General features: G+C 33.4%; 1 protein-coding gene across 1 annotated transcript in view; it reads right to left on the bottom strand.

The window, feature by feature from the left end:
- Positions 1–1459: 1459 nt before the first annotated feature.
- The window catches only part of TGDS (TDP-glucose 4,6-dehydratase), a 23738-nt gene continuing 11597 nt past the window's right edge, over positions 1460–13600 (bottom strand). Inside the window, exons 5-12 of the mRNA XM_011355491.2 lie at positions 12405–12547; positions 11186–11284; positions 10151–10210; positions 6938–6981; positions 6197–6362; positions 4745–4803; positions 4053–4150; positions 1460–2917 (exon numbers count right to left, since the gene is read on the bottom strand). Coding sequence (XP_011353793.1) covers positions 2832–2917; positions 4053–4150; positions 4745–4803; positions 6197–6362; positions 6938–6981; positions 10151–10210; positions 11186–11284; positions 12405–12547 — 755 coding nt within the window. The 3' untranslated portion in view covers positions 1460–2831. The remainder of the gene's footprint in view (positions 2918–4052; positions 4151–4744; positions 4804–6196; positions 6363–6937; positions 6982–10150; positions 10211–11185; positions 11285–12404; positions 12548–13600) is intronic.

Here is a 13600-nt window from a genome sequence, read left to right on the forward strand (position 1 = left end):
AGGTTCCACTTATTAAAACAGGGACCACTAGGAGCTTAGAATCATATTGAGATTTAAGTGTTCCACAGGCATCAATTTGCAAATATCAAGTAGGCAATTGAACATATGAGATTTTAAACTGGAGATCAGAAAAAGAGAGCTTGCCTAGAGATTTTTTTTTAATTGAACAAAAAACAAAAAAAAGGTTGGTAATCGAAGTCACGGGATTAGATAACATTTCTCAGGGGTATCTGACATTGGTGACTATATGGAGAATTCCTGCAGCAGAGGTGGAATGGAAGGCAGATCGCAGCAAGCTGAGTATAAAGCAGGTGAGGAAAGGGAGACATCTTTCAAAGGCATGTTGGAGACCAAAACTTCACCGTAACTCAATCAACTTCTTCATTTCTAAGGTTGCTCTTAACTTTTAAGACTATTTTTTTAGAGCAGTTTTAAGTTTACCACACAACTGAGAGGGAAGTAATTTTCTATATACTCCCTCGTCCTGACACATGCATAGCCTCCTCCATTATCATCACTCGGTAGAGTATTATTATTTTTTTACCAAGGATGTACCCACATTGACACATCATAATCACCCAAAGTTGTCATTCTATGGGTTTGGAAAAATAGTATAATGACATATCCATCATTCTATTTTTATACAGAGTATTTTCACTACCCTGAAAGTCCTCTGTGCTCTATTCATCCTCCCTCCCTAACCCTGGCAACCACTGATCTTATCATCTCTAGTTTTGCCTTATCCAGAATGTCATATAATTGGAATTACACAGTATATTGCTTTTTCAAATTGGCTGCCTCCACTAAGTAATATAAATTTAAATTTCCTCTTTGTCTTTTCATGGCTTGACAGTTCATTCTTTTTAGAGCTTCATAAGTACTGTACTCTATTGTCTGGATGTACCAGTTTGTTTATCTATTAACCGACTGAAAGACATCTTGGTTGCTTCCAAGTTATGGTAATTATAAATAGAGCTGCTATAAACATCTTTGTGCAGGTTTTTGTGTGGACATATGTTTCAACTACTTTGGGTAAATACCAAGGCATGTGACTGCTAGATTGTACAGTATGTTTAGTTTTGTAAAAAACTGCCAAACTGTCTTTCAAAGTGGCTGTACTATTTTGCATTCTCACTAGCAATGTATGTAAATACCTGTTGCTGTATATTCTTGTCAACATTTGGTAGGGTCAGTGTTCCAGATTTTGGCCTAATAGGTATATAGTTGTACTCCGTTGTTTTAATTTGCATTTCCCTGATGACAAATGATGTGAAGCATTAAATATTTTTATACTTTTTGCATAAAATTTTGTTTTATATGCTGGTTTTTCGTTATGTTTCTTAATGCCTGTCAAGGTCATCTTCTCAGAGTATATGTATGACAAAGTTAATCATACTGATTAAAGCTGGAAATAAAAGTGTACATAAAAATATGTGCAAGAACAAATGACGCAGAATAATGCAGAACAAATGACATGAGGTGTTTTTATTTTATCATCTACACTCAATGAACAAACTCCACCAAAGACTATTTGTTTTCAGTTGTCCCCATGTTCTGCCTGTAACTTCCTGGCCTCCCTGAGCTCTCACTGCCCCTCCCTTATGCCCACTCCCTGTCTCCATTTACTTTAGAGCTACCGCCAAGAAGCATTTTCTTCCCTACACAACTAAGCCCAGTGGAGCATTATTTCAGTTCATCTCATATTCTAGTCTTTCTGCCCCATCTGATTCATGCTATGCCCAATTCTAGCTCAATCTAACTATTTTTACACATCTCAGAATTCTGAAGTTACAGTGTTCAACTTCAGTTTGTGTTTCATTCCTGTCTGGCAAATCCTCTTACTAATTTTGGATCTGCTTATTCTTTTCCCAGTCTCCACATCCTCGGGATCCCTACTCCACTCCTCTCCCCCTCCCTCAAACACCCGAGTTAATGAACTTGCTTCCTACGTCACACAGAAAACAAGCCATCAGTCATGCACTGAAGCTAGAAAGCTGAGCATAATCTGACTCTTCCTTTCTCAACACAATATCCAATCATTGACTTTTTCAAATCATCTTAGTCTTTAGGGGAGAGAGAAATTAAAATACATATAATCAAGTACTTAAAAATTTTTTCTACAGTAAAATAAAAACACATTACTAGAAAAGCCATACTCTATATTAAATACATTAAAATATTGATTTTATAAATAAAATAATTTTAAAAGGTAAATACATGATAAAAGTTTTCTGACATGAGGTTACTTATACATAGGTCAATGATTTTGAAAATATAAAAACTATGTCTTTGAAAAAACATTTATCAATTTTACAAAATTATCAAAAGTTAAAAAGTGCTTCTATTTTCTTCCATTTTTAAAGCAATTGTAGCACAATATTACACCTTAAAAAAAAAAAAAGATGAATTAGGGCATAAGGCTCATCTTTTACTGCCTAAAAATAAAAACTTCAGAGACCTTCTAGGCAGTGGGAAAGGTTAGGAAGCTGACTGAGTTCAATGCCAGCAAAGCTGTCATCTGCCTAGAGCGATTACTGTCCTTGTTCTGAGGCAGGAGGCTGCTTCTTCCCAGCCCACTTCCATGGAATAGTCTTTCTATGCCTACTGGTTCCTAATTGTCAAGAGAAAAGGTTTCTGAAAGAATTTTGATATTTCAATCCTATGCCAATACTATAACTCTTCTAAAGACTGAGGCATTTTGCATTTGAATTTTATACAAAGAGTCATGAATCCAATTACAAATGAAAAGACAGACACTTCATTTGGTTACTTGATTACATATCACTTGTCGAGGTAGGTTAATTTTCTTCTTTTTCTGAAAATTGTCCTGATTAGACAAACGGTGGCTGAACTGGAAAGGGTTCTAATGCCTTTTCGACATTCTTCCAGTTGTGAAAATTCTCTCTGTACCATTCAACTGACAGAACAAACAAAAGGCAAAAATCAAAAGTAAAAAACTAAACATCAGTTAACCAAAATTTGCCAAGTTCCTGCTAAGAAAAGTCTTGCCCAGTAGCTTATCAGCGGGCCAGGGTTGCTAATAATGAAAACAATTTGATTTTGAAGTGATGAATGACATTAATTAGAAGATATTTTATCACCTGAAAATTTAGATTTAAAAATCAACAACTTTTTTTTTTAATTTCAAAAGTGCTTCAATATTGAATTTGCTAGTGTAAGTGTTTAAGACATTCTGATTTTGAGAAATTCAGGGGGAAGGGAGATAACTCATATGCATTTGTTTTAAAGTTATAGAAAATAAGTGTCATATTCAATTCATGTAAATGTAGCAATACTGCATGTAGCCATAGTGAGACCATATAAGTTTCCTTCTGTATATATATGAAATTATGTTGCTATACTATCGGTAAAGTTTTTTTAGTTAAAAATGGTAAATTATCTTTGAAATTTGCTTTTTAATTTTCAACACAAGTATTTTGTATTTTAAGCTCTGAATCAAAACATTTTTTCTGTTTGAGTATTTTTCCTTCTCATGACTAAATTTCTAAATAGAACTTTAACATATATACACAGACTTTATATACACGTACTTTAATAAATATTTCTGTATACAGTCAGTTGGCTTTCTATTTGTTTGTTTCAATATAAAAAGACTCAAGATATTCCAAGTCTGCAACTGTCTATATTTCATCAAATCTAAGATGTCACTGATCTTAAGATGGGCTATTATTTAAGATACCACGAAGAAAGAAAAGTTGCAATAGTAATTTTAAGATACTAGTGATTGTAAAACATAACTTTCAAGGACATGAAAAGAGTAAAAACTCTGCATCTGAGAGTCAATGAAAGAGGTATCTAATCAATGCTGATAAGATATAGGAAGACTGATCAAAAAGTTAGTCTATGAAATTCAAGATGCTTAGGAAAAATATTACTATTGCTAGAAATATATAAATGTAACACTCTGAAAAGTAAAAATGATTCATTACAATATTCTGCTGACTTTGTAGCATTCTAAAAATAAATTACTTTTTCTTTAAATTTTTGTACCCTCACCCCCCACCACTCCAAATGACCAATTCATAACATACTTGTTTTCTTTATTCCTTCTTTCCAAGGTACTTTAGGTCTCCATCCTAAGCCATGTATTTTTTCTGACTTCATTGGATATCTCATGTCATTGGTAGGTCTTAGAAGACAAAACAGATTTTAATCAACATGCTGGATACAGATTAAAATATTAAGAGAAATAATGTGTGTCCATGAATCTTCACCATAATTCAAATTTTTCTTTAAAAAATTCTCCCCAATAACATTATAGAATATTTGTAAAATAAAGTTTATATTTAAAAAAAATCATCTGTAATCCCAGATGCATAATCCCTTCTGTGGTTTATTCTTTTCTTATTTCAGCCACAATGTAGATATAAATGTAGTACATCATACCTAAATGTTTCATGAATGAATGAATAAATATACATAAACTTATTAAGACTCTTGTGATCCACACTCTGGGTTAGCTACTTTATATACATTATATTTAAATTTTAAAATACTTTTTTAAAGCAAGATATTATTTTCCCTATTTCACACTTAAGGATACCTGAGCTTTAGAAAGTAATAATGGACACTTTATTCTTACGACATGTATAATTAGGAATGAATATTTTAGCAGAAAAATCAAAACAGATAAACTAGTTTCTGGTTAAGTCCATATACTTTATAATTTTATAAGTACCTAAGATTTCATAATCTTTCCCTAATGTTTTAACATATTACTCACCTATCATTAACATAATCAACCCAGCTTTCCAATTCAGACTCTGAATTAGTCTCTTTGATCTGTCAAAATGGAGAAGGCTTTTGAGTCAAATTATAAAATGAGACCAGAGAATAACAATGGTATTCAATAGCTGATTCAAAAGATAAGACTAACAACCTCTTCAAAGCAAGAAAGACAGCTAAAATGAACAGCATTTTAGTAATACTTTCTCTACTATATAACCTAAATTCTATCTGAAGCTCAGAAAGAATTACTTTGTATACTATGGCAGAAAATAATTTTTTTGGCTTTTGGTTATTATTCAGTATGATTTTGTTATGTATAATAAGAAATATATATTTAGTCATCATCCCAGTTCCTAGCACAGAGCTCCTAAAACTCTTGGAATTTCCTAAGTGATGAGAGATTAAGGTGTTTTTCGGATATTCATAATAAGCCCCTTTCGACCACACCAGAATTTATGTTAATGAGTGATTTTGGAAGGCCCCTAAGGATTGACAGGGGAGCCAACCATGCGATTAAAGGGATGAAACTCAGCACCCTCAAGGGAAAAAGAGACTGGAGGTTGAACTCATCATCAATGACCAAACAGTCCATCAATTGTGCTTACTGAATTAAAATCCAAGAGGACATGGTGTGGAGAGTTTCCGCTGAACACGTGGAGGTGCTGGGAGAGTGACATGCCCAGGGAAGACACAGACACTCCATGCTCCTCTCCTCCTAACTTGCCTTATGCATCTCCTCCAACTGGCTGTTCTGAGTTATAGCCTGTATAGTAAACTGATGATCCAGAAAGTAAACTGTCTTCCTGAGTTCTGTAAGCCACTCTAGCAAATTACCTCTGATTTATAGCTGTTTGGTCAGAAGCACAGGTGACAATCAGATCTTACAACTGCCATGTGAAGTAAAGGCAGTTTTGTAGGACTGATCCCTTAACTCGTGGGACCTGATGCTATCTCCAAGTAGACTGATACCAGAATTGAGTTAAATTTTAAGACACCCAGCTAGCATCTGAGGACTGCTTGGTGTGGAAAATCCACACGTTTGGAGAAAAGAGTATTCTGAGAGTAGTGTAAAGGAAAACAAAAGTTTTCCCGTACACTCATTCTCCCTTGAGATTTATCATCTATGTTCACTAATACATACATACACTCATAACTAATTTATATATCATTGTTCCTTGATTCTAGGACACATAATTTTACACTTCTGAAACTGTGGTATGTCTTTTATTAGGTATGTACCTTTAATGTGCTGGATTTTTCTTCCTGAAAAGCTGTGATATAATGTCACAATGATCTATCTTAGCAAACATATGGTATATATAATTATGAATTTATTACTCATTCAACTGAATAAGCTGAAAATTGTTAATTTTGACTAAATTAGTGATTACTGTCACTAATGTAGTGACAATTTTAAAAATACTATCCTTTTACAATGTATACATACCAGTTGTATTAGTTCTTTGGCAAGCTGGAGAACTGACATTTCAAAATTGGTTCCAATGTTATAAATTTCACCTGGTTTCCCCTTTTTGAGGACAGTGAGAAATGCTTCCACTACATCAGTAGCATAAAGAAAATTTCTTGTTTGAAGCCCTGATCCGTGAATGCAGCTAAAAAGATTAAATAAAAGGGAGTCATAAAATGTAAAAAAGTAAGTTCTCCCAAGCCAGGATACAACTGGGCACAACTCCAGAGAAGCCAATTCCCATGGTGATCCTAGAAATCTCTTACTAAAAACACAAATTCTCATGACTTTTCTAAATTTTATCCATAGTTCTTCAATGATCTCCAAACCTTCTGAGGGTACTCAGTAGAAAAGTGGCAATCATGTAAATGACCATGACAGCTACTTATTAACTTTATACCTTAAATTCATTTTGAAGAAATATCTACAGTTCTATGAATTAAATAAATCCTTTGAAAAAAGTAAAGTTACATACAGATTTTATACTATAACTCAAAGTTCTAGGATAAAGCATTTAAGAACTAAAATTATAAAGATGAATTGGATTATAATTAGTTTAAGAACTATTACACTGATCGTAGAAGGAATTCTTAAATTTTTTGAGACATTCAATTCTACGGCCTTCAACTCTAAGACTTTACGATTTTCAAGAAAGACTGTCACCAACTACTATCAACATACCAGAAAAACATATGGGTACAAAGGTAAATAATAACATACCATTTCCTGTTGTGTTGTAGTAAAGATATAAATTTTGGAATAACCTAAAAGAATATTTAAATATCATTTCAGACTTAGTAAGTTTGCTCAATAATATGAATCTGAACTCATCATAAGATTAAAACATTATTGTTAAGAAATATACATTTGGATATATTCCAATTCTTATTAGGAGTTCAAGAAAAAACACATATCTATATAATTTTGATAAGTAAAAACTATTAGACAGCTTCCTATTTCACAAAAACAAGTTATCTGCTAGAAAAATATGAAAATAAAACAGTATAAATAGTGGAAAAATTCAGAAAAAGTCTTCATGAACAATTTGCTTTCGTCACAAATCTCACTTTTGTCTTAGTTATTGCTTAACATATAGCACCTACTTGATAAGTGCTTGCGAAATTAATTAAAAAATAAATTCCAGTGCAATTGGATTCAAAGAAAATTTATGTTAAACAGGGTGAGATAAATTACTAAATTTATAATAAACTTGTTAAAGATATTCTAAAAATTAAGCAAAGTAGTTATTAATACCAGCAGATCATGATACGACCCTTTCCTTTGGGCAAAAAGATTAATGCAACAAGCTGCAAAGTGAAAAACCCAGTCTCTGAATTTAAGCAAAGAGAGCAATAGTTACTTAAAACTGGGCTTAATGATACAGAACCAACTACACAGGCATTTTCAGTCTTTTAACTACATTTCTTTATTTACTATTTGTACTAATTTCTGGAAGACATTCAGTCCTGCAATAAAGAGGAGTTGGGAAACCGTTAACCAGCTGACTGTAAGACAAATTTCTGTACAGGCTCCATGCATCACTCTCTAACTAGTTTTTATATTCCTGTACAGCCCGACATATTTGTCTTACTGCAAACCAGAAGTCTAAACTGCAGTGTGACAGTAGTCAAAGGAGTACTCTACAGTGCTTGAGAATCCTACAAGATACAAGGCATTTTCACATATATCACCTTAACTGGATCCTTCAAAATCCTTTTTAAGATTATTATTACTCCTCAATTTAAAGACAATGCTCAAAGAGTCTAAGGTCATGATAGCTGGTGATTATCAGGTTGAGACTTAAGCTCAAGTCTTCAGTCTCTAAACCTGATGAGATCTGCATGTGGCCTATATAGTATTTATAAATTATGTATAATTACAACATAAATTTTGGACAAATAAATGAAGAGAGATTATTTTAAATAATAAATTACAATCACTAAAACACACTGTGAATTCAGAAGTAAAAAGTACCTTTTCTGGATACTGATGTGGTCCATAAACATTACTGCTTCTTGTGATGACAACTGGAAACTTAAAAGAGTATTCGACATTTAGGTAATGGAAAGGTCCAATAATAATGATTACCTGAAGATAAGCAGTTTTAAACTATGGGCACTTTTGGCTAAATAATTCCACACACCTCAAGGATACAAGTTAAAGAATTTTTTTTTTTTTTTTTTTTTAAAGACAGGAGAGGATGGGATTCAGATAAAGGCAGAGGCTCCAAAAGGAAGGAAGAAATTTTTCTTTATTGGGACAAGGGGAGGATAAATTCAGGTGTACGCAGATTTGTTAAGTTTGCTAGAAGAAAATTAAAGACATTTCCACCTGATTATTTCAGAGGCCACTTCTAGGACTCTAGGTTTGGTTAGATGTCAAACTTCAACTTGGCTTTCCCTACTGCACTAATCCTTACAAATAAAAAGTCCTACCATGAATGAAAAAAGGACAGATGCTACTGGGACACAAAAGGCAAGAGAATCTTAAGCCATTCTTTGGCTTGCCTTTCTGACCCAGTCCCTAATAAGAAGCCAAATGGAGGGGATTTGAGTTGATGATTCATAGTGGGTAAGACTGCCACACTAATACTGTCCTAGCCACCTGGGGACTCTACCTCCCGATCGTGAGAACCAAGAAAGGTGAATCATGCAGAGAGGAGCACACAGCGGATAAAGGAATCTACCCTCCCTCTGTTGTTCTTCACTCGGAGGACTCCTGGGAACCAGGGTACTCCAACAGGGCTTTTCAATACAGCTGTAAGACTACCTGCTATTGAAGTAGGAAAATATATACATACAAATCATTCTATTAAATGATGAACTGAATAAGAAGTAAGTCTTATTTTGTCCACACACTATAGAAAATCATTTTTTTCAATTCTTTAATATATACTTTTCTCAATCTATGTCCTCTATTCAAAAAATGAAATGTCGCTAATGCTAACTTGGAGTTTAACACCTAAGTCCACAGAAAAATGATTCGAGAGTTTTTAAAATCAGTTCTTACTTTATATCGTTCCCAGTAAGACTGTACAAAACCCTCAGCAGCTGCCTTAGATGATGCATAAGGATTTGTAGGTTGTTTGGGTGAAGATTCGTCAAATTCCTAATTTTAAAAAGACAAATTAAAAAAATAAGTATTATGATACTTTCTACGTAGAAAAATCAGAAAACAGTACATACTTAAAATGTTAATTGCTACATTAAAAAAAAAATCTATTAAACCCTAACTATGTGCCTAACTGGCATTTTCCTAAGCACTTTATATGTAGTAACTTCTTTAGTCTCTGAATTTAAGCAAAGAGAGCAATAGTTACTTAAAACTGGGCTTAATGATACAGAACCAACTACACAGGCATTTTCAGTCTTTTAACTACATTTCTTTATTTACTATTTGTACTAATTTCTGGAAGACATTCAGTCCTGCAATAAAGAGGAGTTGGGAAACCGTTAACCAGCTGACTGTAAGACAAATTTCTGTACAGGCTCCATGCATCACTCTCTAACTAGCTTTTATATTCCTGTACAGCCCGACATATTTGTCTTACTGCAAACCAGAAGTCTAAACTGCAGTGTGACAGTAGTCAAAGGAGTACTCTACAGTGCTTGAGAATCCTACAAGATACAAGGCATTTTCACATATATCACCTTAACTGGATCCTTCAAAATCCTTTTTAAGATTATTATTACTCCTCAATTTAAAGACAATGCTCAAAGAGTCTAAGGTCATGATAGCTGGTGATTATCAGGTTGAGACTTAAGCTCAAGTCTTCAGTCTCTAAACCTGATGAGATCTGCATGTGGCCTATATAGTATTTATAAATTATGTATAATTACAACATAAATTTTGGACAAATAAATGAAGAGAGATTATTTTAAATAATAAATTACAATCACTAAAACACACTGTGAATTCAGAAGTAAAAAGTACCTTTTCTGGATACTGATGTGGTCCATAAACATTACTGCTTCTTGTGATGACAACTGGAAACTTAAAAGAGTATTCGACATTTAGGTAATGGAAAGGTCCAATAATAATGATTACCTGAAGATAAGCAGTTTTAAACTATGGGCACTTTTGGCTAAATAATTCCACACACCTCAAGGATACAAGTTAAAGAATTTTTTTTTTTTTTTTTTTTTAAAGACAGGAGAGGATGGGATTCAGATAAAGGCAGAGGCTCCAAAAGGAAGGAAGAAATTTTTCTTTATTGGGACAAGGGGAGGATAAATTCAGGTGTACGCAGATTTGTTAAGTTTGCTAGAAGAAAATTAAAGACATTTCCACCTGATTATTTCAGAGGCCACTTCTAGGACTCTAGGTTTGGTTAGATGTCAAACTTCAACTTGGCTTTCCCTACTGCACTAATCCTTACAAATAAAAAGTCCTACCATGAATGAAAAAAGGACAGATGCTACTGGGACACAAAAGGCAAGAGAATCTTAAGCCATTCTTTGGCTTGCCTTTCTGACCCAGTCCCTAATAAGAAGCCAAATGGAGGGGATTTGAGTTGATGATTCATAGTGGGTAAGACTGCCACACTAATACTGTCCTAGCCACCTGGGGACTCTACCTCCCGATCGTGAGAACCAAGAAAGGTGAATCATGCAGAGAGGAGCACACAGCGGATAAAGGAATCTACCCTCCCTCTGTTGTTCTTCACTCGGAGGACTCCTGGGAACCAGGGTACTCCAACAGGGCTTTTCAATACAGCTGTAAGACTACCTGCTATTGAAGTAGGAAAATATATACATACAAATCATTCTATTAAATGATGAACTGAATAAGAAGTAAGTCTTATTTTGTCCACACACTATAGAAAATCATTTTTTTCAATTCTTTAATATATACTTTTCTCAATCTATGTCCTCTATTCAAAAAATGAAATGTCGCTAATGCTAACTTGGAGTTTAACACCTAAGTCCACAGAAAAATGATTCGAGAGTTTTTAAAATCAGTTCTTACTTTATATCGTTCCCAGTAAGACTGTACAAAACCCTCAGCAGCTGCCTTAGATGATGCATAAGGATTTGTAGGTTGTTTGGGTGAAGATTCGTCAAATTCCTAATTTTAAAAAGACAAATTAAAAAAATAAGTATTATGATACTTTCTACGTAGAAAAATCAGAAAACAGTACATACTTAAAATGTTAATTGCTACATTAAAAAAAAAAATCTATTAAACCCTAACTATGTGCCTAACTGGCATTTTCCTAAGCACTTTATATGTAGTAACTTCTTTAAAGTTCACAACAACTCTATAAGGCACGAAGCAGAGAGAACAGAAAGTGTAAAAGCCCTGAGACAGAAGTATGTTCAAAAGAACTACAAGAAGCTTCATGAGAGAAAAAAGAAATGGGAGATGAGGATGGAGAGTTAGAGGGAGGCCAGAACATGTGGAACCTTGAAGGCCACTGTCAAAACATAATAGGTTCTGAGCAAAGTAATGTCATGATCTCACATTTTTAAAATCATTCTGGCTATTGTCACACCTGATGTAGGGTGACAAGGGTACAAAAAGTTAACCTCATAAAAACTGCAAAGAGAATTGAAAATGGTTGCTGCTCAGATATGAGATTGAGTATTAAAAAGAAGTTGTCAGTGTCTGCGTTTTCTCATAAGTTTTTTCAAGCTACTTGATTTTACCAATAATAATAATAATAACAACAACAAAACAGAATAAGGTTACTGCAAACAATGACTATGAAAAATAAAGACTGGAAATGGAGCCACCTTTTTACATAAAATGTACAATATTTACAAATGATTAAAAAAAGAGAAAAGATTTCAGTTTCTACACTAACTTCACACTCACTCCTTAACATTCCAATGAGCTTTCCTGAGTGGAAAAGAAAGGTGCGCAGGCAGTATGCTACAGCCTAACTTACATATGCTTTGGCTCATGGGAATGACATTCGTCACACATGTAAGACTAAAACAAACAGATGAGATCTGCTCTTGCAAAATATTGTCAGTCAAATTACACGTAAATCTGTACCAAGCTGTTATTGCCATTTGGGGTGGCATTATTTAATTTAATCAGAAGATACAAAAGAAAAGCATTTCAGAAAGTCTCACAAGTGTGTACAATCAGAGGATGAAATAAGCCCAGAGTAGGTTTTAATAAGACAAGTTTGTTATGTGGTCCATGGTAAGTAGGAGAAGTATACATTTTCTAAGCTTACCTTATCAAGACTGCCTCCATATACTTCGTCTGTGCTAACGTAAATAAATTTCTCCACTCTGGCTTCATGAGCAGCACTTACCAAAACATGCGTGCCATAAACATTGACATACGTAAATTCAAAGGCTCGCACAAATGAAAGATCTAAAAAAGAGAAAAAGCTATAACAATTCCACCCAAGGGACAAAACAAATACAAAAATGGTAGACTCAGGTTTAAGGAAAGCTCTATCCACTTCTTTTCATTTACCACAACTGCAATAGTTTTAAAACTAACATAAAACAAAAACAAACAAAAAAATAAAACACATTGCTACTTATGATTCTTTATGCCTAAATTACATAATACGTGTAAATTCTTAGAACCTAGAAAACTATTAGTGCTAAATTTGCAGGAAACAGTTTAAATTCTATAAAGGAAAAAAAATAAATGACACACCTAAATTTAAAATGCTCTAAAATTTAAAAAATTTTGAAACTTCCAGTATCTGGTAATAGAGGACTAGGCTTTTCAGCTCAACCTGTTATTGCTAAAAACAACAATAAATGCTGGATAAATTATTTTAAAATAAATTCACTTTAAAGAATCAATTCTCTGTGATCTGCACATGATGGGAACTTTTCTAACTGTGGCTCACAATACAGAAGTGAAAGAAAAGAAACTGATAAATTTGACTATATAAACGTTCTTGCATTATAAATGTTCTTGCATGGTTAAAAAACAACAGAAAAAACTACAAAGTAAAAAGACAAATGACAACTGAGAAAAACATTTGAATTTATCAAAAACAAAGGAACAATATATTCAATCTATACAGAAGTTATAAAACATGAAAAAGAAATAACATTATAGTAAAATGGATAGATGACAAACAAATAGTTTAGACAAGAAATACAAAGGTCCCTAAGGTTAAGATGCTCAATCTGATTATAAGAAGGGAAATTCAAATTAAAAGCTCATAGATACCACTTCTTACCTATTAGATTGAGGAAAGATTTTTAAGAATTGACAACACATTCAGTTGGTGTGGCTATGGGAAAAAAGATACTTTATACATCGAGAGTAAGAATATAAAATGTTTATAACCCCTAAGGAAGAAATTTCTCAATATCTAGGCAAATTACATAAGCTTTTACCCTTCAACCCAGTGTGTTCCCCCAAAATTTATATTGGAGCCCTAAATCCCCAGTACCTCAG

Source organism: Pteropus vampyrus, unplaced genomic scaffold, assembly GCF_000151845.1.
Source record: "Pteropus vampyrus isolate Shadow unplaced genomic scaffold, Pvam_2.0 Scaffold21, whole genome shotgun sequence".
Lineage (NCBI taxonomy): Eukaryota > Metazoa > Chordata > Mammalia > Chiroptera > Pteropodidae > Pteropus > Pteropus vampyrus.